We start from the raw sequence: 23,347 nt of genomic DNA, 5'->3' as shown, positions 1-23,347 counted from the left end.
TAATAAATTTGTTGTACTTAATAAAAGGCGGGAGAGAAAAATCTTTCTATGGCTCTGGAGACCCTTTCTGTGAGATCCTCATTTCTCTGAAGTCCACTCCAGAACCTTCCTGTTTCTCCATAAAACCCACACAATGAATAGGCAGTCCTGTTTAGTCAACAAGGTGACAAGTGCTGTGCAGCCATTCGCCTGGCAACAAAGTTGGGGGACAAAATCCACGTCAGCAATTCTTTGCTCATTCCTTTTGACATTTGCTTATTTTGCTCCCTCTCTTAGGAAATTCTGCATTTGAGTTGCATTTTCAAAGTATGATTTTTATAGAAGATAGTAAAGCTGGGAATAGATTCTTTGGAAAGATTGAGGAGTTGGAAAAATGGCAGCTGAGAATCTGCTTGTGCGGTTTTATTATTTTCTAGCCATTCTGGCCTAGTGTATTTGTTGCTTGGTGAATAATAGCTCAATTTTCTAGGAAGGTGCTTTGGTGTATGTGTGAGAGAGAGGGAGAGAGAGGGAAAGAAAGGAAAGAAAAGAAAGAAAGAAGAAAGAAAGAAAAAGAAAGAAAGAAAGAAAGAAAGAAAGAAGGAAGGAAAGAAAGAAGAAGAAGAAAGAAAGAAAGAAAGAAAGAAAGAAAGAAAGAAAGAAAGAAAGAAAGAAAGAAAGAAAGAAAGAAAGAAAGAAAGAAAGAAAGAAAGAAAGAAAGAAAGAAAGAAAGAAAGAAAGAAAGAAACTGACCTCCTACTGAGAAGTACCTTTCTGGGCACTGATAGTGGACTAAACAAGAAAAAGTTAACTTTACTCTTTCAAGCTAGAAGGCAAGGCTTAAAGATTCCTTGCTGTCCCACAAAAAAAATATATGCATGCATCAATCTTAGCTAAGTGTAGTTCAATTTCTTTATTCAATTGTATCAAATAAAAACCTAGTCCAGCAAGAAGCACCAAAAAAAACCCCACAAGAAATTACAATAGCAAACTGAAGCAACTAATAATTAAATATTTAGTTACTAGAACTATATCTGAGTCCTTCTGATAGGGTGGGACCATCTGGTCCATCACCAGTGACCAGAACAGCACTTCATAATAAGTCTAATACCATTCTTAGTGTTAAAGGATGGAACTGACAGGAAATGGATACTGTATGCAAGAAGTCAAATTTGCCTATTTTTCTAATGAACTTGGAAGATTTGGCTCAAATCTACTATTTAGTAGTAGAACTGTTAATGTAGCCACTCCCCTGAGGGAGGAAGTTGTGATGCCCTAAGATAGCTGTATCTTGCTTTATATGAAAGCAATGCATTCCCTGACCCACTAGCTGATGATGGGTAGCTTCCCAGTTTTCTTGCTCTGTTGGGGACAAATAACATTTCAGTCCTCTGGCCCTCATTGTTACATTCTCTGGTATTAATAACCTGGAGGCATTTCGCTGGTGCCAGGTTCATTTTGTTGGATGGCTAGGTCAGGAAGAAATTGGGAAGCTCAGTCTCTTGGGCTCAATGGAATCTGGCACTGACCTCGATCACAAAAAGGATTCAGTTGTAGCATCACCTTGTTTTGATGAAATTTGCCTGGATCCCTTGATACCGAGAAAGCCCCTAGTTGTCCAAGTATCTTAGTTGAGATTAAAGCTATCAAAAAGGCTGTCTTGCAGGCAAGAATTTTAACGAGGGTCTATCTGATGAGTTTAAAAGGAACAGCAGTTAGAGCTCTCAAAGCCAATAACAAACCCATAAAGGAAAAAAGGATAAGCAGCTAAAAATTGAAGGGAAAAACAGAATGATTGGAATTTATGAATGTATTTATTGGGCTATTCTTGGATTGTAAAGATTCTTTTTTCAGTTATAGTGTATAAACTTAATGCAGAAACTTTTTAAAAAGTGTTTCTTACTTCAGGTTCCTAATTTCTATTTACAGAAAATCTCCGGTACCTATATCCTGTGTGGAGGAGAATTCTCCACCAAACCCCAAGGCCAGCATGGTCAATAACTTTTTAGAAGACTGTTTGCAGAATGGTCAACAGGTAAATAAAACATGAAGGGATGAACATTAACGTTAAGCCTGCATTAGTTAAAGCAGGGATTTCCAAAGATTTTGAACAATTGTCAATACTAGTTTAGGTATGTGGGTGAATTGTCTCAATTTCACTGAAGCAACAATAAAGCCAGGAATGCCAGCAAGTAAAGTGCAGAAAGAAAGTAAATAATAAGCTAAATAAAGGTAAAATATAAATGTAAAGGAAGTTTAAATTTAGATTTGATTGTTTACATATGACATATCATTTACAGTCATTTGTGCTGTTTCCCTCAACTACCTTGATCTAGCTTTAATTCCAGAAAAACTCATATTCTGGAGGGAATCATGGTACCATACTTCTGTTTCAATATTGTCCAAATGCCCAGAGCGTAAAGGGAATGTTTTGGTTAGACTTCTTAACTATTAGGTTTCAAATATCTGATTGAATACAATATTTCTGTCTTAGGACAGAACAAAGGCTAAAGAAGAGATTTCCTACAGAGATTGCAGAATATTCTTTATCGGTAATAGGAAGCAAACATGGGGGGAAATTCAATTTTACCCCACAGTCCAAAAGTCTCATTTGGGAAAGAGAACTTTCTCAGTTTTCTTTGATAGGCAGAGTCTTTCTTTCTTTGATTCCAGGAGAGTACTTTTTCGGGTGGAAATCATCATGGTCCTGTAGAAGCTTTGAAACTCATGCTGTTTAACCTTCAAGCCGTTCAGCACAGCTTTCACAAAAACAAATCTGACAGATCAAATGAAGAGTCCCCAAAAGTAAGCAGCTCTGTGAAAAATGAGATTCTCCATGGTGTTTAATTATTGTACGCTTATCTGCATCTGGCTCTGCACTATTAGCTCCTGACTGCAGGTCTGAGTTCCTAGATTTATTCTTGAGTGGTGAGACTTTGACATTTTCTCCCAAAGATGGCAGATCAGTGGATGGATGGATGTGTCTAATGTGACCCATGAAGGAAACACCCATATGTGGTTCTATCTTTACACTATACAGTTCTGTGGAGAAAAAAAATCTTTTAGCTTCTCTTAATGCTTTGCATATCTTTTCCAGTGAGTGTTTTCAGTTTCCTGTGAGTTCTACTGGTAAATTATTGGAATCGGAGTGTAATAGTTACATTATAGTTTGGAGGTTTTATTTTTCATTCTATCACCTGATGTAGCCCTTCAGCTCTGCCTTTTAGAAAATATAAGCATCTCCTTTAAGGTCTATTTTGAGACAATAACAGCATTATATTGCATTCCCACCCACCCCACGCATATGAAAGAGTGACAGAAAGGGGAAAAGAAAAAAGGCAGATGATGAAACAAGATCAAATAAAGAGAAAGGAAGTGTGCTAATACAAGACCTGGTAGGCAAAGTGTAGGAAGAAAAATATATAGGACCCAAGAGGGAGATCAAAATAAGGATTCACAGAAGGGCCCTTTTTGGGTGGCGGAAACATCTGAAACCAGCTGCAAGACAGGTTGCACTGGAGAACACGAGGTGCAGAGCCCCAAGTGATGATGTGCCAGGAGACTCCTTATCCATGTTCACCATCCTTTTCCTCCTCATGGAAGAGCCAACGAGGGGAGGTGTGCTGGTTCACAAGTGGCAGGGGGGAAAAGCAGGCGTCTGGACAAGGAGCATGAAGATGGCATAGCCATGTAGTTGGTAAGCTACCAGCCATCTTCTATTCCTCAAATAGGCAATCTGTCTCAAGCTTCTTTCAACCTTAGGGACCCTGATTAGGCCAGGCAGCACTAACAATGGTCACCTCCTATTTCAAACCCAGAAACCGGGATGGGCCAGCAGCCCTTGGGTATAAAAACAGGGGGGCGGGCAATAATAACTCGTCCGTCATCCTCCTGAAAACACCAGGAGATATCAAAGCCTCCTTATCTTATGTGGCAGCACATGAGTTATATTCCATCAGAGTTAAGGCACATCTTGGCAAACCGGCTTGCCTTCGGGATATATATATAGGTTCCTCCTCACAGTTCGGAAGGAACCAAGATAATGAAAATGGAGAAGTGCTATGGTAGGTTTGACAAGCATAGGGGGAAGACTGGGCAGGGGGTTGACTAGAAGACCTCCAAGGTCCTTTCCAACTCTCTTATTCCATGCTATTCTAACCTCTGGAGATGAGAAAAGATACTCATCCCACTTTCTTAGCCTTCTGAGTTCTGACTCGACGGTTAAACACATCTCTGTTCCCAAACTTTTAATCGTTAATGTTATGAATGCTGGATTGAACGTTGTTACGTATCCATTGACTTTTGTTTTTATTATTGTAATCTACCTCAGCAATAAAGAGGAAGCCAGGGGATGCATTGAATAATCAAAGTAAAGAAAAATAACACACCTGTTTGATCAATTCAGTTAATGAGATAATTATGGCTACTTCATTGAACAATTAGATATAATTTGAGTGGTCTCTAGCCTACAATCAAAACGAACTTCAACTTTTTTCTCACCTCTCTGTAAAGTTCTCCCTATAATTAAATAATTAAATAGGCAGGTCATGCCTGGCTCACAGACATTTACAAACACTTCCATTTAACAACAACAATAAAACCCCCACAGGCCTATTATACAGAAAAAAGTTAGAGAAGTGGAACTTGTAGGAATCTGTGGATGTTATGCCAGAAGGAAACCAAACCCTACATTCCCCAATAAAGGTAGTCCATAATTGACCCCAAAGTTTCTGTTACTAACCAAGACAGTTGTTAAGTGAGTTTTGTCCCATTTTACGACCTTACTTGCTACAGTCGTTAAGTGGACCGCTGCAGTTCTTAAGCTAGTAACCTGAAAGTTAACTGAATCTGGATTCCCCATTGACTCTGATTGTCAGTAGGTCACAAAAGGTGAACACGTGACCTCTGGACACTGCAACCATCATAAATACATGCTAGTTGTCAAGCATCTGAATTTTGATCATGTGACCATGAAGATGCTGCAATGGTTGTGTGACAAACGGTGATAAGTCGCTTTTTTCAGTGTCATTGTAACTTCAAACAGTCACTAAACAAATTGTCGTAAGTTGAGGACGATTTATACAGGTCATCTTCAATTTACAGTCGACTGGTCACTTAGCAACTGTTTGAAGTTATAACAGACCTGCCCAATGGTACAGGTAGTCCTCAACTTACAACCACAATTGAGCCCAACATTTCTGTTGCTGAGTGAGACATTTGTTAAGTGAGTTTTGCCCCATTTTATGCCCTTTCTTGCCACAGTTGTTAAGTGAATCACTGCAGTTGATAAATTAGTAACCTGGTTGTTAAGTGAATTCCATTGACTTTCATTGCCAAAAGGTCGCAAAAGGTGATCAGGCGACGACCTATGAACCAGCTGCCAATCGTCTGAATTTTGATCGCGTGATCATGGAGATGCTGCAAAGGTTGTAAGTGTGAAAAATGGTCGTAAGTCACTATTTTCAGTGCCGTTGTTTCTTTGAACGGTCACTAAATGAACTGTTGTAAGTCGAGGACTACCTGTACTTAGCCCAGTTCTGAAATCCCAACAGCTGTCCCCAATTCTTCAGTCACATGACTGCATTTCAGATGCTCAGTAACCAGGACACATTTACAGCCGTTTGCAGCATTACAACATTTTTGTTCCAAACCTGCATTTGCTTCCCGTTTTCAGCAAACCTGGCCCGCGGCGAACGGTTGATTGACCTAACGACCACTGCAGAACCAGGTTATAAATTTGGGTAGGTCATCTGGGTGACCCACCTTATGCCCATCACAACTTACAACTATAATGGGCATGCTCCATTGAGCTCATAAGTCAGGGACTACCTGAGGGTATCATAATCAAGTGTCTAGCATGGCAGAGGTAGGGTCATCCTTTGGGGGTGGCTTTTCCTCTGTAGGCCCTGCACCACAGATCATCATCCTTGAAGGAAGCAGAACTTCAGCCTATCCCACAATGGCAAAGGAGACCATTTGAGCCCTCTGACTCACGACACTGATGTTGGCTCATACGGACAGTGTTCCCAAACACAGAAACATTGTGTTTCATAAGGGCAAAGTCAGAGAAACGTTGTGGCAGGATTGGAAATGAGCTGTTCACGGTAGAAAACCCTCCGAGTTTACTGAGCTGAAGCAAAGTTTCAGGCAAAGTGATGAGAAAAATTGATCGTTGATTACAGGAAATATTAATAGCTAAAAGGTTGGGCAACAGATGACTAAATCTAGATTAGATATACACACAGGCATATTGCAGGATTTAAAGTTTTGTTTAGGAAATAACTGAAAGAAGCACTATCCTTTACTGTTACTTATTTGCTTAGACTTCCTTGTGTTTTCTCGTACATCAGGAATCTTTGATAACATTCAGTGCCAAAGATACGGTAGATATTTTTTTTCATGGAATTATATGGAGCTCCAAATATTTAAACTTGAGTAAGCTGTACAATGAAATCATTCTTGTTTGTCAATACTTTGGAAAGTGAAACATTCTTTTAAACTTGACCTTGGATTTTCCCTTGAGGAGAAATAACAATAATAATAAAATAACCTCCACCCCAGACTATGCTATTGAGCAAAGTTTCCTCTCTTTTTTTTAATAAGGTTTCACGTGAAGATGAAGATTTCAAGTTAACCGATTGTGATATGTTCCCTGTGGCCCAGTCTCTTCAGAGGTAAGAGGTGCTGACATTCAGAGGCTGAGATTCCCAGTCCAGCTACACTGAAGTGTGCCTGGGTTGTAGTTGATGCTTTGAAGCACCCTTTCCACAACCTAGGAGGTTTAGGATCCATGCCAGTAGCCTATCCTAAGGTGACCTCATGTGGATGATTTCATCTTCTTCCCTCTTCAACTCTTTTCACGGAGAAGGGAAATCATTGGAACGCTGCCCGTTGAAGCTGGCATTTTCACTGAGAACGCCCTAGCTCAGCGCTGGAATGAGATGACTTACAGCGTTGACGTGGATAGGTGGATGTGGACGGATGGACGCAGCTGGGCCAGTGTGACTGGGTGTGTATGGGTGGCTCGGTGCAGCCCAATGGATGGGGCCAATTTGGGTGTAGCCGAGTGGATGCGGATGGGGGCAGCTGAGTCGGTGCTGGAAAAAGTCGCCCTGGTTAACTGGATGTGGGGACAGCTTAGCATCCCACCCGTGCCTCATCTCTCTGAACTGCTGGCAGCCAAGCATGCGCATACCCATCCATGCCCACCTGGCTGTTGTGAATCATCCTAGACCAGGGGTGTCGAACTCAAGGCCACAATGTGGTTGAATCCTGCATTGCCATCCTGGAAAATGTAAGGGGCCGGCCCGCGTCACTTTTGGTCTGGTCTTTCCAGTGTGAAGAGGAAATATGCCAGCCACACCTGCCCAGTCAGCCACGGTCAGTGAGTGGCATCACACTGGCCACACCCATCCAGCCATGCCCCCACCCCCAGCCCTCCGAGGTCAACCACAGCCCTGATGCGTCCATCAAATGAAATTGAGTTTGACACCCCTATCCTAGACCCAGCTCAGTGACCCACAAGGCAATATCTGTGACTACCATGACATATAGGCCCCTTCATCAGGATGGTGGCATCAAGTTCTCAAGCCTCAAGATATTTTTTTTTAATTAAAAATGATAGAGGTTTTGCAAGTTCAATAAAAATGAGAGAGATGTCACCAGTCTCATGACAATATGGTGTTCTTACAAGCACCCTGTGGAAAGAGGCTTGATGTTAGAGTTTGTCTTACAGTTACAGGTAATCCCTGATTAACAAATGGGGCCAGAATTTCTGCTGCTAAACAGAAACTTGTCAAGTCTGAGCTACACCTGATTATACAACATTTTTACCATAATTGTTAAGAGAATCCCTTCATATTATAAAGTACAAAAATATGAAAGCAAAGAATAGGACCCAGTGGGGAGGAAAAGGGGAAAGAAAAGTAAGGAGGGGATGGAGAAAAGAAAAAAGTGTTGACTTCAGACTCTAGATTTTAGTAGAATAAAGCATTAACATCGAACCTCGACTTTTGTACTTTTCCAAAACGATGCAAACTAGCCATTTCTATAGCAACAAATCAATCTAATCAGTAAAACCCAAAACCAAAGTTTCATTTTTTTCCCCAGTTCAAGCACAAAGCCCAGAAGTTGTCTCCATGTAGCAACAAAAGTACTTATAGTCTTTTCTTTAATCAAAACAGTCAGTTTAGTCATCTCTGTCAGCTCCATCAACTTCTGTAGCCATTCGTCCATGGTGGGAATCAAAATGTCCTTCCATTTTCGTGCATACAGTAGTCTTGCTGTATCTTGAGAATCCCTGAAGTTGTTAAAATGAATCACGTGGTCGTTAAGCAAATCTGGCTTTCCCTAATGACTTTGGTTGTCGGAAGCTGGCTGGCAAGGTTACAAATGATAATCATTGTAAATACTGCCATTATGCTACAACTGTTGTAAATAATGCCAATTGCTGAGCTCCCCAATTTTGATCATGTGACCGTGAGAATCCTACAACGGTCTTAACTGCAAGGACCAATTGTAAATCGCTTTTTCAGTGCCACTGTAACTTCAGCGCCATTAAACAGTCACTAGATGAATGTTTGTAAGTTGAGGACTACTTAAAGTTTGTAACAGGTCCTATTAAAATGGTGGTTTTTAAAAAAATAATAATCACTGGGCTTTCCTAAATTACATGACAAACAAATGTATAATTATTTATTTTGTTATTTTAAAATCTGGATTGGATGGAGAAGAAATTGTGAATTTATTCCACTTGTAAATTTTAAGTTGGATTTCGTAGCCCTCCACTGAGCCATTTAAAACTTCCCTTTAGTTATCCAACTGGCCATGATGGGAAGCATGTTACTGAACTAAAAATTGAAGCAAATTCTTTAAGGCTTCATGAAACGTAATCTCTGGGTCACTTTTTGTTGCAACCTATGGATATGCTACTCTCCTGTCATTTCGTCATCATTACCAGTTCCTTTCACTCAAAGCACATAGGGCAGCAAGAATCTTCCAGTGAATCCTATCTGCGGCAGCATACTCTAAAAATATGCATATGGAGAAAGACTTGAAAAATGTAATTATGGGTTTTTTTATTCCATGATGTGTCTAACAGCAATAATCCTTAAGCCTGAACAAAAATGCCCAAAGCCACATTAAATGATGCTTTTAGAGGTACATAATCTGCATTACGAGAAACATGTGGGGGCATTGACTTGGCCTGTTAGGAACTGAGTCCTTGGAATTTGGTAGTCTGGTTCACACATAATATAGTAAGTAACAATGTTTTGTTTCAGGATGAGTGTAATATATCAGGGGTCCCCAACCACCGGTTCGCGGACCGGTACCGGTCCGCGGAACAAGTCCTACCGGGCCGCTGGCTTGCTAAGCGCCGCCATCTTTTTGATGAAAAAGTGCTTCCGGTGAGCTTTTCCGGGTAGAAAGCTCACCGGAAGCACGCCATCAAAAAGATGAGCGGCGCCAGCGCTCGTGAGCTTTTCCGGTAGAAAGCCATTTCTACCCGGAAAAGCTCACCGAAGCGCTAGCGCCGCCATCTTTTTGATGAAAAAGTGCTTCCGGTGAGGTCACCGGAAGCACTTTTTCATCAAAAAGATGGCGGTGCCCAGCTGATGCTGGTACCGGGCCGCGGCGTAAAAAAGGTTGGGGATCACTGTAATATATGATATGTCTCTAATTGTGTGGACCAGGATACTATAGCTTGCTCAATAAATCATAAATTCCTAGCTTGGCAAAGAGTATGAATGCTATCGTTGTGGAAATTGTGTGAATGCTATCGTTAGTCTGTCAATTAGCTTTATACGTATTTTTGTATACTTGCATTGTAAGCAGAATAGTCTTTTTCTTTCATAGAGCTTTGCATCATTTATCTCGACTTAAAGGATTGGTTAACGATACAAGTGGTAGAGAAGAATCAACAGAATCGCTCAAGACATGAAGCATTGATCATAAATATATCTACAAAATAAATATAATTTAAAACATCAGTTGAATGGAGGGGCACGTATTAAGACACTCGTGAACTTCTGAACTCAGCTTTTTTCCAAATCTTGTGTTTCTGTAAATATGAATGTATCTAACTAGTCTCCAGAGGCATGTTATCTTTTATGAAACTTTGCCAGGTCCTAAGGAAATGTGCAAATTATAGAAAAGGATTGCTCTACTTTGAGACTGTTACTTCCTTAATAGCTGTTTTCATCCTAGCTTGGTAGAAATAGTGAACAGCGCAGGCATCTGCTAAAGAAAAAAGCAAGTTTTAAGCTCTGAAAACTAATTTTATAATTTTTTACTATTCCCGATAACAGAGGCCAGAATACAAATGATTATTATTAAATCAGATGTGATATGGTCAAAAATAATAATTGTATAAAGGGATAAGGATAATCCAGATGATAAAATGAAGTGTTAAGGCAACATTATTGCAGAAATGAGTTCTTGTGTGTCACTGTAATAAATCTGCATAAATATAACTTATTTTTAAATGCACAATTGTTCTGTTGGAATTTAAAATACTAATATCTCCAAAGATGGACTCTGTTTCAATTTTTTTATTCATCTCCCACTAAACCACAGATTGGAATTCAGCATAACAAATATTTTGGCTATACACAGAATGACATCACAATTCTCTGCTATCTAGTTTCTGCTACTCTGCATAATCTGCTTGCTTCTTATATTAATTAACCAAGCTTTCTCCATACCTGAAAGGTATTATGTGTCACCCTGGTTAAGCATGGACTTAGTGCCAGGCCTTAGATTAAACCATTCTCATCATGTGTTCAGCAACGGCTCCTCATGAAACTGGAGAGAGATGTCAAATAGACTACTATAGAATTCAGTCCTGAGCCCAAAACTGTCCTTCACGACTTGAATGAAGAGGTGGAAGGAATGCTTGTCAGATTGATAGGTAAAGAAGAGGAAGATCGAAGATGGATGATATTCATTTATTAATTCATTACTTGCATTTGTATGGAAGTCCCCTAGAATCATCAAGGACCCGGGTAGCTTCCCTACATAAAATAAAAACCATATTGCAAAACCTACAACAATAACATCAAAAGGTATAAAGCCTCTAATCATTAATGGTTTAAAACTAACTAAAGTCACCCATCCCCAATATAGGACACCAGTTACTCCAGAGCTTTTATGAAAAGCAACCAAATTTATGGCCACTGTAAATACTAGCTTGGAGGAAATCCAAGGTGGCCCAGAGCAAAGAACTGTCCAAGAAGATCTGCCTCTGAGACTATGGACTCAGACTTTATGGAGTGACAACCACAGCCACCTCTCTCAACCAGCATATATTAGATGGGCAGATTCTACTTGGAGTAGATGGTTCTGAAGACTACAAAGATTGGGAGTATAATGAGTTTTTAGAGGCGATGATAACCACCTGGTTTCAGAAACCAACCAGCATCTGATACCACCTCCAGTATATCTATGTCAATTCTGTACCAGCTAACACCTATCAGCAAGCAAACTGCAACATTCTGCATCAGCTAGATCTGAGATCTCTTGTTCCCCTGGTAGATCAAATGAAATGGACCACTTTTGCTCTGGTAGCTGTTCCAGGAAAGGGGGCAATTGGTACAACTGGCACTGACAAACTGGTCCTTGCTATATTCTTCACCTGCTGTAGTAGCATCTGCTGTAAGACCAAGAGGACATCTAGAAGATGGAAGCAAAAATTGTGTCGAGAGATTAGAGAACTGGATTGGAAACGACAGAATGAAATTTAACTGAGACATGCAAAGTTTTTACTTGGGAAAAATATAATACCACAATACCAAATGGGGAATATGTGGCTTGTTAAGAGTAGTCTTTTGCAAATTGAACATGAGTCAGCAGTGTGGGAAGACTTCTGAAAAGAAAAGAGCTACATCAACAGAAGGATAATTTCCAAATTGTGGGAAATAATAATTCCTCTATATTCTGCGTTGGTTAGGCTCTGCCTTCAGAAAACTGAACAAGTGCATAGGCATGCAATGAAGAATGCTGGGAGTTGGGAACTTGATTTAATAACATTCAACAGCAAAATTATTTTAAAATTCAGAAAATCTAAAAGGGACAGATACCTTAGAAGAAAACTAAGTCTTTCATGGAAAGACTGAAGGAACTGAGTATGTCTTGTTTTGAGGAAGGATAACAAGGGACTAGAACAGCCATTTCCAAATGTATAGAATAGAATAGAATAGAATAGAATAGAATAGAATAGAATAGAATAGAATAGAATAGAATAGAATAGAATAGAATAGAATAGAATAGAATAGAATAGAATAGAATAGACTCAAAAGTTCTAGCTGTTGCAGTGTCCCTAGGAGTCGCATGATTGTGATCTGGGTACTTGGAGATCAGCTTGCAATGATATCACAGCATCATGTGATCAGATTATCACCATTTGTGATCTTCATTGCCACCTTCCAACAAGGAAAGTCAATGGGGAAGCCAGCAGGAAGTCACAAACATCCATCATGGGCATCACACTCAACTACAAGATGCTGGCTTTGACTTTAAAGCCCTACTTGGCACAATGGGCAGTATATTTGAGGGCTGCCTCTCCCAATGCATCTCACCAAATCCAACAGAGATAACATGCCATGGGTTCCATGGGCAAAGGAGCTACATTTGGTGGGTCTCAGGCAGTGGTTCTTCTCTGTTTTGACACCCAATCTATAGAATATCCTTCCCCTGAAGTGAGAGTTGTTTCATCACTTTGACTTTTTGATTGTGCCATCAGCCCTGGGAACTAAGTGGGCTACAATAACGGAAATGACTCTTTGCCTAATATTCCTTCTTTTTTTTAGTTTTTATAGTTTTCTTTAAATAAGAATTATAATATTTTTTAGTATTTATTGACTACCTGACAGCCAAAGTCTCTTGTTATGAGATGGGCAGTTATATAAATTTGATCAAATAAGTAAATAAACAAGTTGGTTAATGTTTTGTAATTTAAAAAAAAATTCCCTGGGGAAAAACAGAGAAGGTGGGAGATCTCTAAATTTGAAGTATAAGTACATAAAAGTAAATAAGGGTAGAAATAGTCTAATTGTTGCCAGTCTACATCATTTCCCCATTCTCCCACCCCACATAATCTCTTCAGATTGATGCATTTAAGGATTTAAAAGAATTGGCTGTTTAAGATGTATTAGCTTGCAAAGAAGAAAGGATAGAAGGAATAAGTAGGTTTTTGAAAATAGGTAACTAGAATGAAAGAGCTATTGTTTTTAATCAAGGACTTTCAGTTTGGCTATCACTGATAGGCCTGTCAGAACTTTACATAGTTACATAGATGTTACTCATAGACCACAGTCCCCATACTCACAGTCCCAATGTACGTGCCCAAGAATCAATCTGTACCCAGTGATGGGCTGCAACCGGTTTAATAACCGGTTAGGTGAGTGTGCGCTTCGTTCAAAAACCGCCCATTTTAAGCTTAAAAACTTACCTTCTAGGTCAGCGCTGGTGAGTAAAACAGCTGAGGTGTGGCGATCTTCTGTGCTACGTGAATCAGCTGGCCTAAAAAACGGATATATAGGACAGGAAAGGGCAGGGGCAGGGGGGCAGGGCCAACTGCTCACTGGAACAACCGGTTCAGTAGAACCAGTCCGAACCAGAAGAAGCATCCCACCTCTGTCCGTAGCACAACATCTTGCCTTTTATACACCAAACAATCAAAATCATTTACACCCAGTCACACTCAGTCACACCATACCCAACCAGAAATACAGCTATCCCCCACAGACAGCTATGCACCCCAGGGAGAAGCTTCTTCACACTTTGAAGACGCTATGGCTAGTTTCCATCCTGCCTTTGAGCAGTATGCTTTCTTTGCCGGACAGACAAGCAAGAAGCAATGGATGGAAACTAATCAAGGAGAGAACCAACCACCTAGAACTAAAACAAAATTTCCTGACAGAACAATTAATCAGTGGAACAGCTTGCCTCGAGAAGTTGAGGGTGCTCCAACACTGGAAGTTATTAAAAAGATGTTGGATAACCATTTGTCTGAAGTGGTGTAGGGTTTCCTGCCCAAGTAGTGGATTGGGCTATAAGGCCTCCAAGGTCCCCTTCAATTCTGTTATTCTGCCAATTAAACCAGTCATATGGCATGATGTAGTAGGTCTTGGCTCCTTGTTCATGTCCAGTTGAACAAGGGTGTGTCCTCCACACTGATTAATCTCACTGAAAAACTGCTGCACCATCCAACAAATGATGGCCCCCACAGAAACTTATCAATCTTCAGCTAGGCACCCGTGAGCTGTTACAACTCCAACTCCTATCACCTTCAGGACTCTCCCCTGAAGTTGATCTAACTCGGGGGTCCCCAAATTTGGCAACTTTAAAACTTGTGGACTTCAACTCCCAGAATTCCTCAGCCAGCATAGCTATGCTGGCTGAGGAACTCTGGGAGTTGAAGTCCACAAGTATTAAAGTTGCCAAGGTTGGGGGCCTCTGATCTAACTCAAGTCACATGCAAGCTACAAGACGCAGGGAAGTAAGAGAAACACAAAAGCTACAAACAAATCTCCACTTACTTGATGTTCCATCTTTGTATCTCTTGCCAGAATTCCCACCCACCTGATGAGATGAGACTCTGGCCTGAAGGTCAGTGCGTGCAGTCCCGTTTGTCAGGGCAGCAGAAGATGCTAGTTGTTCTGACCCAGGCTTCATCAAACGTAATTAAAAACAAACTTGTTTTAAAAGCAAAACCTATTTTATTGCAATACTGGGAATTGCTTTCATTCCCATCCAGAACTAATCTTAAACAGTTCCTCAAGATAGGCACACACCTTTCGGTGCTGTGGAATGCTGCCAAAAACAGAAGTATCCAATTAATTATAACAGAAACCAACCGAAGTACCAGGAGGACTCGGAATCTATTGAACGACTTTGCTTCCTGCAAAGGTTTCGTCATTGAGGTCTGACTTTTATCCCTTATGGGAGGGGCAATCATCTCCCAGCCATACTCCCAAGTCATGCCTTTTGTTTCAGCTGCTCTCATCTTCTAGCAGCTCTGCGCACACGCACACTGGGAACAGGCTCCCCTGGGTCCTCTGCCTCGCTGCTGCCAGACTCCAAAGGCTCCGGAGGCAGCACCCCACTCCCAGAGGGTCCTGGCCCCAGCTCTGCATCGGATGCAGGACCCTCATCTGAGTCCTCTCCAGACTCCCGGACTGATCTCCTTTCTTCCCCATTGTCTGATTCCACTGCCAGCTGGCGAACCACAACACTGGTTAAGAGAACCAGACAAGGCCTAGTGGCAGATCCTGGATGAGCCCCCAAAATTGTTGTCCTAGAAAGCTGTTTCTTCCCAGTGTGCAACTCCCAATAAACCACACACCAAGAGGGAGATATGCCAAAGCTTTATTCTGCCCAGAACAAAGGACAGAGGAGAATCATTCCCACTGGTCTGTGGAAAGACCGCTTCTTCAGCAGTACAATTTTAATAGGTTCTTTTCCAAAGAGCTCACCTGAAGCCAACCCCTCGTAAGGCATCCTAGAACCAGTTTTCTGGAACCACAGAACTCATAGCCAAATTTAGAAATAGATTAGTCATTATGAAAGCCTTCCTGCTATAAATTGTTCTGCTGAAAAAGGGGATGTCCTCATTTGCATTCATGTTCATGCTGACATTTTCATTACCAAGCAGTTATCATAAAATAAAAACCCGTTGCCTTCTTCATCTATAGAAGTATTGGTGATAGGACCAAGATATTTTTTTTTCCTCCCTCCTTTGGATTCAGGCAAAATTGTACTTTGCTAATACAAAATGGATAATTTGGGATTTGAGCTGAACGAAGAAGCACCTCCAAGCAACTTCTCCAAGCCAAAAAAGATTAAACAAGAATGTCATGTAAGTTGCAATAGTTTACTATGTTTGTAAAATATTTAGAAAGCTACATTAGTTATTAATAGAAAAAATATGCATTATAACATGAGTGGGGAAGTATAAAATCTAGAGGATGCACAACTAGACATTATATTTTCTCCCTCATTTCTAGTTAATCCAGAGAAACTGTTCGCTGGACCGAACTCTAAAAAGTAGCATTTCTCATCCTATTGAAAAGGGCAATTCAGTAGTTAGGTCTTCTGAGAGGTCTTCTGAAGTTGCTTTCAGATTTTTAAAAGAACATGATGAAAAGTAATTTCCATAATGTGAACATACGTTTGTCCTGCACAGCGTATAATAAGCAATAGTGCTATGCATTGCAAACGGACAGATTCATGACAGGAGTTAGCTGAATTTGTCTTAGATTGTTAGATCCATTTAAATAAAATTCATACACTATAACTCTGGTTAATGAAAACACTAGGTATGATTAAGGAAAGTATGTTTGATGAAAACAATCATCATGATTTCATACCATTCATATGACAAGCTAAACCCACAAGATTGTGGGAGGGAAACCTATCTTACATGCCCCACACATACAAGTTGGCTCTTCCCACTGAGTTGCAGGAGCATTTAGAACAGGGGTGTCAAACTTGTGGTGTCACGTCATCAAGTGATGTATTGTGACTTCCGCCCCCCCTTCACTAAACTGGGTTGGGCGTGGCCAGCGCATGACGCATCCAGCCCGCAGTCCACGAGTTTGACACCTCTGATTTAGAGTATGCAAGAAAGACATTAAATAAATATATTTGTTTATATATATTTATGTCATTTTTCAACTTTTATCTTAGTATGCCATTCGGGCATTTTTCATAAATTATGAAGCTGGCTTGTTCTCAGTAACTATCATTAAAATAGGTCATCCATCTCAGGGCCAGGCAGATAATAAAACTTGTCTGGCTAAGGGTGTGTCTAGACAACTTTGGATATTACAAAGTTAATATTGATTAATTTATTATTAACTTTTCTTCCACAGTGGAAAAAAAAGAAAAAAGGCAGAGAGAATTAATATTTGTTTGAGGTATTAACTCAAAACATGCTGTACTTTACTTAGAAAATTGAGCCAGCTGGGTTAGGACAAGATAATTCAATGATTGAGCTGAACGTCAAAGCTAAAAAGCAAGAGGAAAAGAAGAACTTTCCTTTCTTGAGTAAAGCAATGGATTTGTTTCCCAAACCCATCAATCAATGTTATCTTTGATCATTGCAGCAACAAAGCTGCCTGTTACTTCACTGTCTTTCAGAGCTGCCAATTTGATAGAACATAGATTCATAGGGCTGTAACTGGGGGGTCTTAGTCCAACTCCCGACTCAAGGCAGGAGATTTTACATCACCCCAATCAAATGGTTGTCCACTCTATTTTTGAAAACCTCCAGTGATAGAGCATCCACAGCTATTCCATTGCTAAATTGTTCTCACTGTCAGGAAATTTCTCCATGTTTCTAGTTTGCATCTCTCTTTAACAAGCTTCCGCCCATTACTCTTCGTTCTGCCTTCAGGTGCCATGTAGAATAATAGGTTGAACCCCTCTTTTCTGTGATGGCCCCTCCAATAACTGGAAGAGAGTTATCATGTCTCCCCTTTAACCCTTCTCTTCACTAGACTAGGCACACCTAGTTCCCTCAATCATTCATCGTATAGTTTAGCTCCCAGAACCCCTTACCATTTTGTCGCTCTTCTCTGCATGTATATCTTTTCCATCCAGCAAGTCCACGGAGTTTGTTCCAGGAAGTCAAGACAGCAGTCATGATGGTGTTGTCAAAGCTATGTCCATTTTCACACATGTAATTTTTTTACTAAAGATTCTTGTTTTACAAATTTAGAAGCTACAGAAAAATAAAAAGAATGTAGAAAAGAAGGGGGGAAAGGCTATATATAGAGAGAAATAGGAATGACAGAAGAAAAAGTGAACAACAGTGTAGGTCCTGAAAAGAGAGGAGGAAAAAAGAAGTATTTAAAGAAGTGACTTCTAATCTTTTTTTGCAGCAGTAATAAACATAATAATACAGTTTCTTCTCTTCCGAATTGCCAATGTTCCCTACTTCCCAGAGAAGTTTTAATGAGTAAATCCAGAGTTCATCATTTTCAGGGAAAAGAACCATAAAGGCTTCCCAGTCTTTTGCAAAAGTAGTTATTGCTTCTTCCCTAATCAAACAAGTCAATTTAGGCATCTTGACAAATTCTGTCATCTTCACGATCCGTGCCACATATAAGTATGTGAAACTAATTAAGGTCCTGTCAGGTCTGTCTACAGTTCTGGCTTTCCAGATGCTGCCTTCAGGGACAGTGAAGTATTCTACACCTTTCCTTTTCTCCTAAGCTGAATTCTTCAGAAAATTCTTACTTCCTGCAAGAAAAGGAGAGAACAAAACCTGCCACTTTTACGGGAAGTAAAAGTCTCCTGTGCGCCTTTGAGTCCGTGTTGATTCCTGGCAACTGCCTAGACAAGTCCCTGCAGTTTTCTTGGCAAGATTTTTCGGAAGTGGTTTTTTTAATTGCCTCCTTCCAAGGACTGAAGATAGGGTGATTAGCCCAAGGTCACCCAGCTGGTTTTGTGTCTAAGGCTGGGCAAGAACTTACAATCTTGCAGTTTTTCAGCCTGGTGCCTTAACTACTACTCCAAATGGATCTTAATTTTAGATGTTGATGCTTCAAACATCACTTCCCTTTCAAACATCTGAATTCATTGTTAAATAAATGATGGTGGATGATTTGATTCGGTTGGGTATATTTTATCAAAAATATACCCAAATGAATGTTAATTAGTTTAGTTAGTTTACTTTATTGATTAGCCCTTGGGCCATATCAAAGTGCAGAGTTCCAGACACAACATTACCAAAAGCTGATAGAAACAATTTAAAATGGAATTGAATAAAATACGATTTAAAATAAAATTGAGATAAAATATGATTTAAACTGAAATTGGAATAAAATACAATAATTTAATATATAAATAAAATATGATAAAATTATATTTCAATATCCCCCCTACAATCTACCCCAATCAGTCCCACATATGCCGATCTCAACCAAACCATTTTGCTCAAGTACTGTGCTGTATTAGATGTTATTTTCAGATTCTGGCCGCACATAAGGTAAGTTGTTTCGATATGGGGATCCCAATGGGTCATTCATTTAGTACATAAACCAAGGTATCTGTCTCTCATCCTCTTATACAGGCAACAATCAAATAGGATGCAAGCCAGGTTTTTTTTACCTCCGCTGCTCCGCAAATGCAGAGACGTCGGTTATAGGGCATAAAATAGAATCTGTCATATCGTGTCAAGCTGTTCGAATCTCGCTCGTGTAGCTATCTCCCTAAGATGTTTTGGCAGTTGTAACTTTAAATAGGTGTACATTTTGAAAAGTACATTTGTATTTGCTCAGCCATTTCAAATTACCCACCTTACTAAGGATAGCTATATCATTTTGTGCTTCTATATCCTTAATTCTTTGGGCAACTCTTTTTTAAAAATCATTCCCCTGTTATGCAAGAGACAGTAATGCGACAGCTTCTTACAAAATTTGTCAGTTTGGTGATCCAGGAGATTTGTGATTGTGATTTTACCTGTTCTAGTAAACATAACTCAGGGAATCTTATCAGTCTCCATGTCATTGATTTTGTGCCAATATTATATGCTCTAATTCTGTATAGTGCATGAATTGTATAAATTCAAAAAAAAAAAAGCGGAATGATAACATGCCCTAGAAAATATGGATGTTGGTACAGCTATGCAGACATAGCGGGAATATAACAATATTGTTGTGACCCAGTTTTACACAGTTGCCTTTGTAATTCTTCCTTTTTCTTCCTTTCTGCCCTAAAGATGAAAAAGAGCCACTGGTCTCTTCTCCATGTCTTTCTGGTTTGTCTGTTGGCCTCTGCAGTAACCACAGTGGTGGGGGTGTTGATTCTGTCTCTGGTTTATGCTAGCAACCCTGGCTTTAAAAGACAACAGCCTGAAGTGAATCTAGAAAATCATGGATCAGCTTCCCAGAAAATTCCAATAACATCTGCCTACAAGAGTCAGGTGGACCTCAAGTTCCAGTTTCTCCACCATCATACTAAATCCAAGGTATAACTGAATTATTTCTTCCATATTTGTTTTGCACAGGCCAAATATTTGGGAATCTTAGTTTTTAAGGGTTTTTATCCCTGGCTACCCTGCTATTTGGTGGAATTCAAAGAAAAGGTAGATTCTTTAAGCAAGGGCCTAGAAAAACTGAACAACAAAAAATACATGGGTTAAAGCCAGGGCTATCACTGATCTATAATGCTCCTTTGTGCAATAAGTTTTTTTTTAAAAAAATTCAATGGAACTGAATCAATGAACTAAAGAAGCTTCTTGAATGAGAAGCAGGGGTGAATTGCTACCAGTTTTGCCACTGGTTGAAGGATCAATCCTGGATCTGTGCTTTATTGATGGACTCTCTAGCGCTATGTCTCTCGACGGCCCCAATTTGGGGATGTGTGGATTTCAGCTCCTAGAATTCCATAACCAGCATGTTGGCTGGGGCATTTTGGGAGCTGAAGTCCACACATCTTCCATTTGCAAGGCTGAGAGACACCACTCTAGTGTTTCAACACGTGCTTTCAAACTTTTTGGCACCAGTGACCAGTTTTGTGGAAGACAATTTTTCCATGGACCACCGGGGGCGGAAGAACATGCAACCAAGATACCATGTATGCTCACCCGCTGCTCGCTTCCAACCCACCACAGACCAAAACTGATCTGCAGCCCAGGAATTGAGGACCCCTGTTCTAGTGTAATGTTCACTGACTGTTCCACAAATTTCAAACCTTAGTGAACTTTATCTGGAAGTGGATGCAAACCTCTTCCTTTCCGTTGCTTTTTTCTGGGTATAGATGTAGAACAAGCTCTGTCTAAACTAGGGGTCTCCAGCCTTAGCAACTTTAAACCTGGTGGATTTCAACTCCCAGAATTCCCCAGCCAGCTTTGCTGCCTGGGGAATTCTGGCAGTTGAAGTCCACCAGTCTTAAAGTTGCTAAGGTTGGAGACCCCTGGTCTAAACCAGCGGTCGCCAACCGGTGGGCTGTGGCCCACTGGTGGGCTGTGAGAAAATTTTAGCGGGCCACAGAGAAATCTCACCCCCAGAGCACCTCCACAAAGTAATTAATCCAGGCTGCACAGAAACACAAGGCTGTGCGGCCCACATGGCCCACGGGAACCCTCCCCACCCACTCTCTCCTTACCTGGTAAACTTGCCTGCTAAATTGCTATTTTTCCTTTTTCCAACCATCATCTGTTCTGCTGTGCCGGGAGATTTAGATTAGCTAGGAAGCAGGAAATGGTTGGATTTCTTGCTTTCTAGCTAGTCTTTAGATCTTCGGCTCAGCATAGCCGAACCTCCCTTAGGACTGAAGGTTTGCTTGCAAGCAAATTCAGTGCAGACTCACAGCAAGCAAATTTGAGAGACTGAGTTAGCCGATGGCAGATAGATAGATCACTGAATGATTCTGTGAGCAGCTCAATCTGCCTGCTTTGTCTGATTTTGGGTAAAAATTGCTCTTTTTTATAAAAAATTCAATATTTACATTCATGGTGCATTGAGTTAATTTTGTGAGTTTGCTTGCTAGCAAATTTTATGTGACAGACTGAGCTAGCCAATGGCAGATAGATAGATTTCTGAATGAATCTGTGATTCTGTGAGCAACTCAATCTGCCTGCCTGCTTTTCCTGATTTTGGGTAAAAGGTGCTCTCTTTTTTTAGAAAAAATTCAATATTTATATAAATATTTATATTTACATACAAGCCATGCCCAGCCAGTCACACGACCACGAAGCCACACCCACAAATTAGGTCACACCCACAGAACCAGTTAGTGGTCCCTGGGATCTAAAACTATGAGTTTGGTGGTCCCTGAGGTCCAAAAGGTTGGCGATCCCTGGTCTAAACAATTGCTGCTCCAGGCTGCCTAAAACCACAAAGATCAAAAGAGATTCACACTGTGGATCAGATTCAATGATTAAAACATTTGTTTCCATAGTTGAGAAATTAAACAGACATTATCTGATAAATTGGTATTAATCCACCAAGTGAATATCCTTTGATATCAAGAGGGAGCCAAGATTCATTGGATTTTTAAAAGCTATTTATTAACTGTGTTAAAGCCATTAATATTGTCATGCATCTACAACTTCCCAGGTACACCAGTTTCCAGGAGGTGTTATTCAGTGGTCAAGATTTCGCAGAAATGGCGATGAATACCAGAACAAGGAAGAAATGGCATTTGGAACAAGTATCAACACTCAGCGTTCCAAGTTGATGTTTGGGACTCTGCTAATCAAAAGCAATGGGTTGCGTGCTCCACACTGGCATTTCAATGCCAATGAACAGGGTTACCTCTCAAAGGTAATATTGAAAGTCGAGTTTCAATTTACCTAATTATTTTAAAATAACTGGAGAGGGGGAGAAAGAATATAAAAGTAACTAGCGAGTAGTAGAAGAATGGAAGAAAAGAGCTTACTTTATTATCATAGTTGAGCTCAATTTATGATCATAGTTGAGCTAAGCAACACATTTGTTAAGTGAGCTTTGCCCCATATTATGACTTTCTGGCCACAGCTGTTAAGTCAATCACTGTAGTTGTTAAGTTAGTAACATGGTTGTTAAGTGAATTCGCCATAGACTTTGCTTGTCAGAAGGTGATCAGTGACCTCTGGACACTGCAACTATCATAAATACGAGAGTGCCAAGTATCTGAATTTTGTTCATGTGTCCATGAAGATGCTGCAGTGATCATAAGTGTGAAAAATGGTCTTGTCACTTTTTTCAGTGCTGTTGTAACTTCGAACAGTCACTAAATGAATGATTGTAAGTTGAGGACTACCTATATTGAAACACCTGTGGCATATACATAGAGCACTTAATCCCTTCCATTCCCCCCGCACAAACAAACAGAACAAAATCCAGTAGCAGAGATTAGCTATGTGGGCGGCATTTTCTCCAAGAACCCTGTGAAATAATTCTTGGGAGATAAATCTGAATTTTTGAGTCTTTAACCAAGATATATCTAAAAATAATTCAACACCACTTTGGTAAATAATCTGCCAGGTTGTGGAACCAAGGATAAGTAATGTGACAACTTACAGTCAAGACAAAAACTTGAGAACCTGTAAGACAGTGGTCCCCAACCTTTTTTGTGTCAGGGACCAGTTTCACGCAGAAACACTTTTTCAAGGACCGGGGGGGGGGGGGGGAGACCAAGTTTGGTGGTTTGTGTTATGTTTGAGGCATGGGTTTAATGAACGGAGACCAGACTGTAAACCGTGAACTTCAGCTCTTTATTTACAAGCATAACAGAGACAAAAAAAAACCGGCTAGCAGTCACTCTTTTATAGAGTAAGCTGCTATCCGGATAACCAATGGATAGCGTGATAGCGTTTGAATCTTGGCGCGGCCCGCCAACAGCCAATCAGATTGCTCGGAATGAACCAATCATAACTTGC

General features: G+C 40.3%; 2 protein-coding genes and 1 long non-coding RNA gene across 8 annotated transcripts in view; 2 read left to right on the top strand and 1 right to left on the bottom strand.

Annotated features, from left to right (window-relative positions):
- Window positions 1-10,614, top strand: part of C2H18orf54 (chromosome 2 C18orf54 homolog) — a 19,369-nt gene extending 8,755 nt beyond the window's left edge. For 2 of the 4 annotated variants that reach the window (XM_087958629.1, XM_087958630.1), the window contains exons 5-8: window positions 1,888-2,014; window positions 2,653-2,784; window positions 6,583-6,653; window positions 9,835-10,614. In XM_087958629.1, the coding sequence (XP_087814755.1) occupies window positions 1,888-2,014; window positions 2,653-2,784; window positions 6,583-6,653; window positions 9,835-9,919 (415 nt within the window). In that variant the 3' untranslated portion in view covers window positions 9,920-10,614. The remainder of the gene's footprint in view (window positions 1-1,887; window positions 2,015-2,652; window positions 2,785-6,582; window positions 6,654-9,834) is intronic. The other 2 variants (XM_087958631.1, XM_087958632.1) reach the window with 2 other exon arrangements.
- On the bottom strand, window positions 1,924-18,338 carry LOC148132608 (uncharacterized). Of its 3 annotated transcripts, XR_015748277.1 has the most exons (5): window positions 17,539-18,338; window positions 13,427-13,497; window positions 11,375-11,649; window positions 8,136-8,278; window positions 1,924-4,493 (listed from the first exon to the last, which is right to left on the bottom strand). It is a non-coding gene; the product is annotated as an uncharacterized LOC148132608 (long non-coding RNA). The 3 variants fall into 3 exon arrangements; XR_015748275.1 differs by having other exon boundaries at window positions 1,924-8,278; window positions 17,539-18,336; XR_015748276.1 differs by lacking the exon at window positions 13,427-13,497 and having other exon boundaries at window positions 1,924-8,278; window positions 17,539-18,332.
- Window positions 15,611-23,347, top strand: part of LOC113411295 (uncharacterized) — a 20,723-nt gene continuing 12,986 nt past the window's right edge. The window contains exons 1-3 of the mRNA XM_087958633.1: window positions 15,611-15,835; window positions 19,703-19,951; window positions 22,044-22,250. Of these exons, the coding sequence (XP_087814759.1) occupies window positions 15,752-15,835; window positions 19,703-19,951; window positions 22,044-22,250 (540 nt within the window). The 5' untranslated portion in view covers window positions 15,611-15,751. The remainder of the gene's footprint in view (window positions 15,836-19,702; window positions 19,952-22,043; window positions 22,251-23,347) is intronic.

The sequence above is a fragment of the Notechis scutatus genome, chromosome 2 (assembly GCF_049901735.1).
Source record: "Notechis scutatus isolate UNSWTSFEM ecotype Mainland chromosome 2, rNotScu1.2, whole genome shotgun sequence".
NCBI classification, from domain to species: domain Eukaryota; kingdom Metazoa; phylum Chordata; class Lepidosauria; order Squamata; family Elapidae; genus Notechis; species Notechis scutatus.
This window is presented reverse-complemented; position numbering and strand designations above follow the sequence as displayed.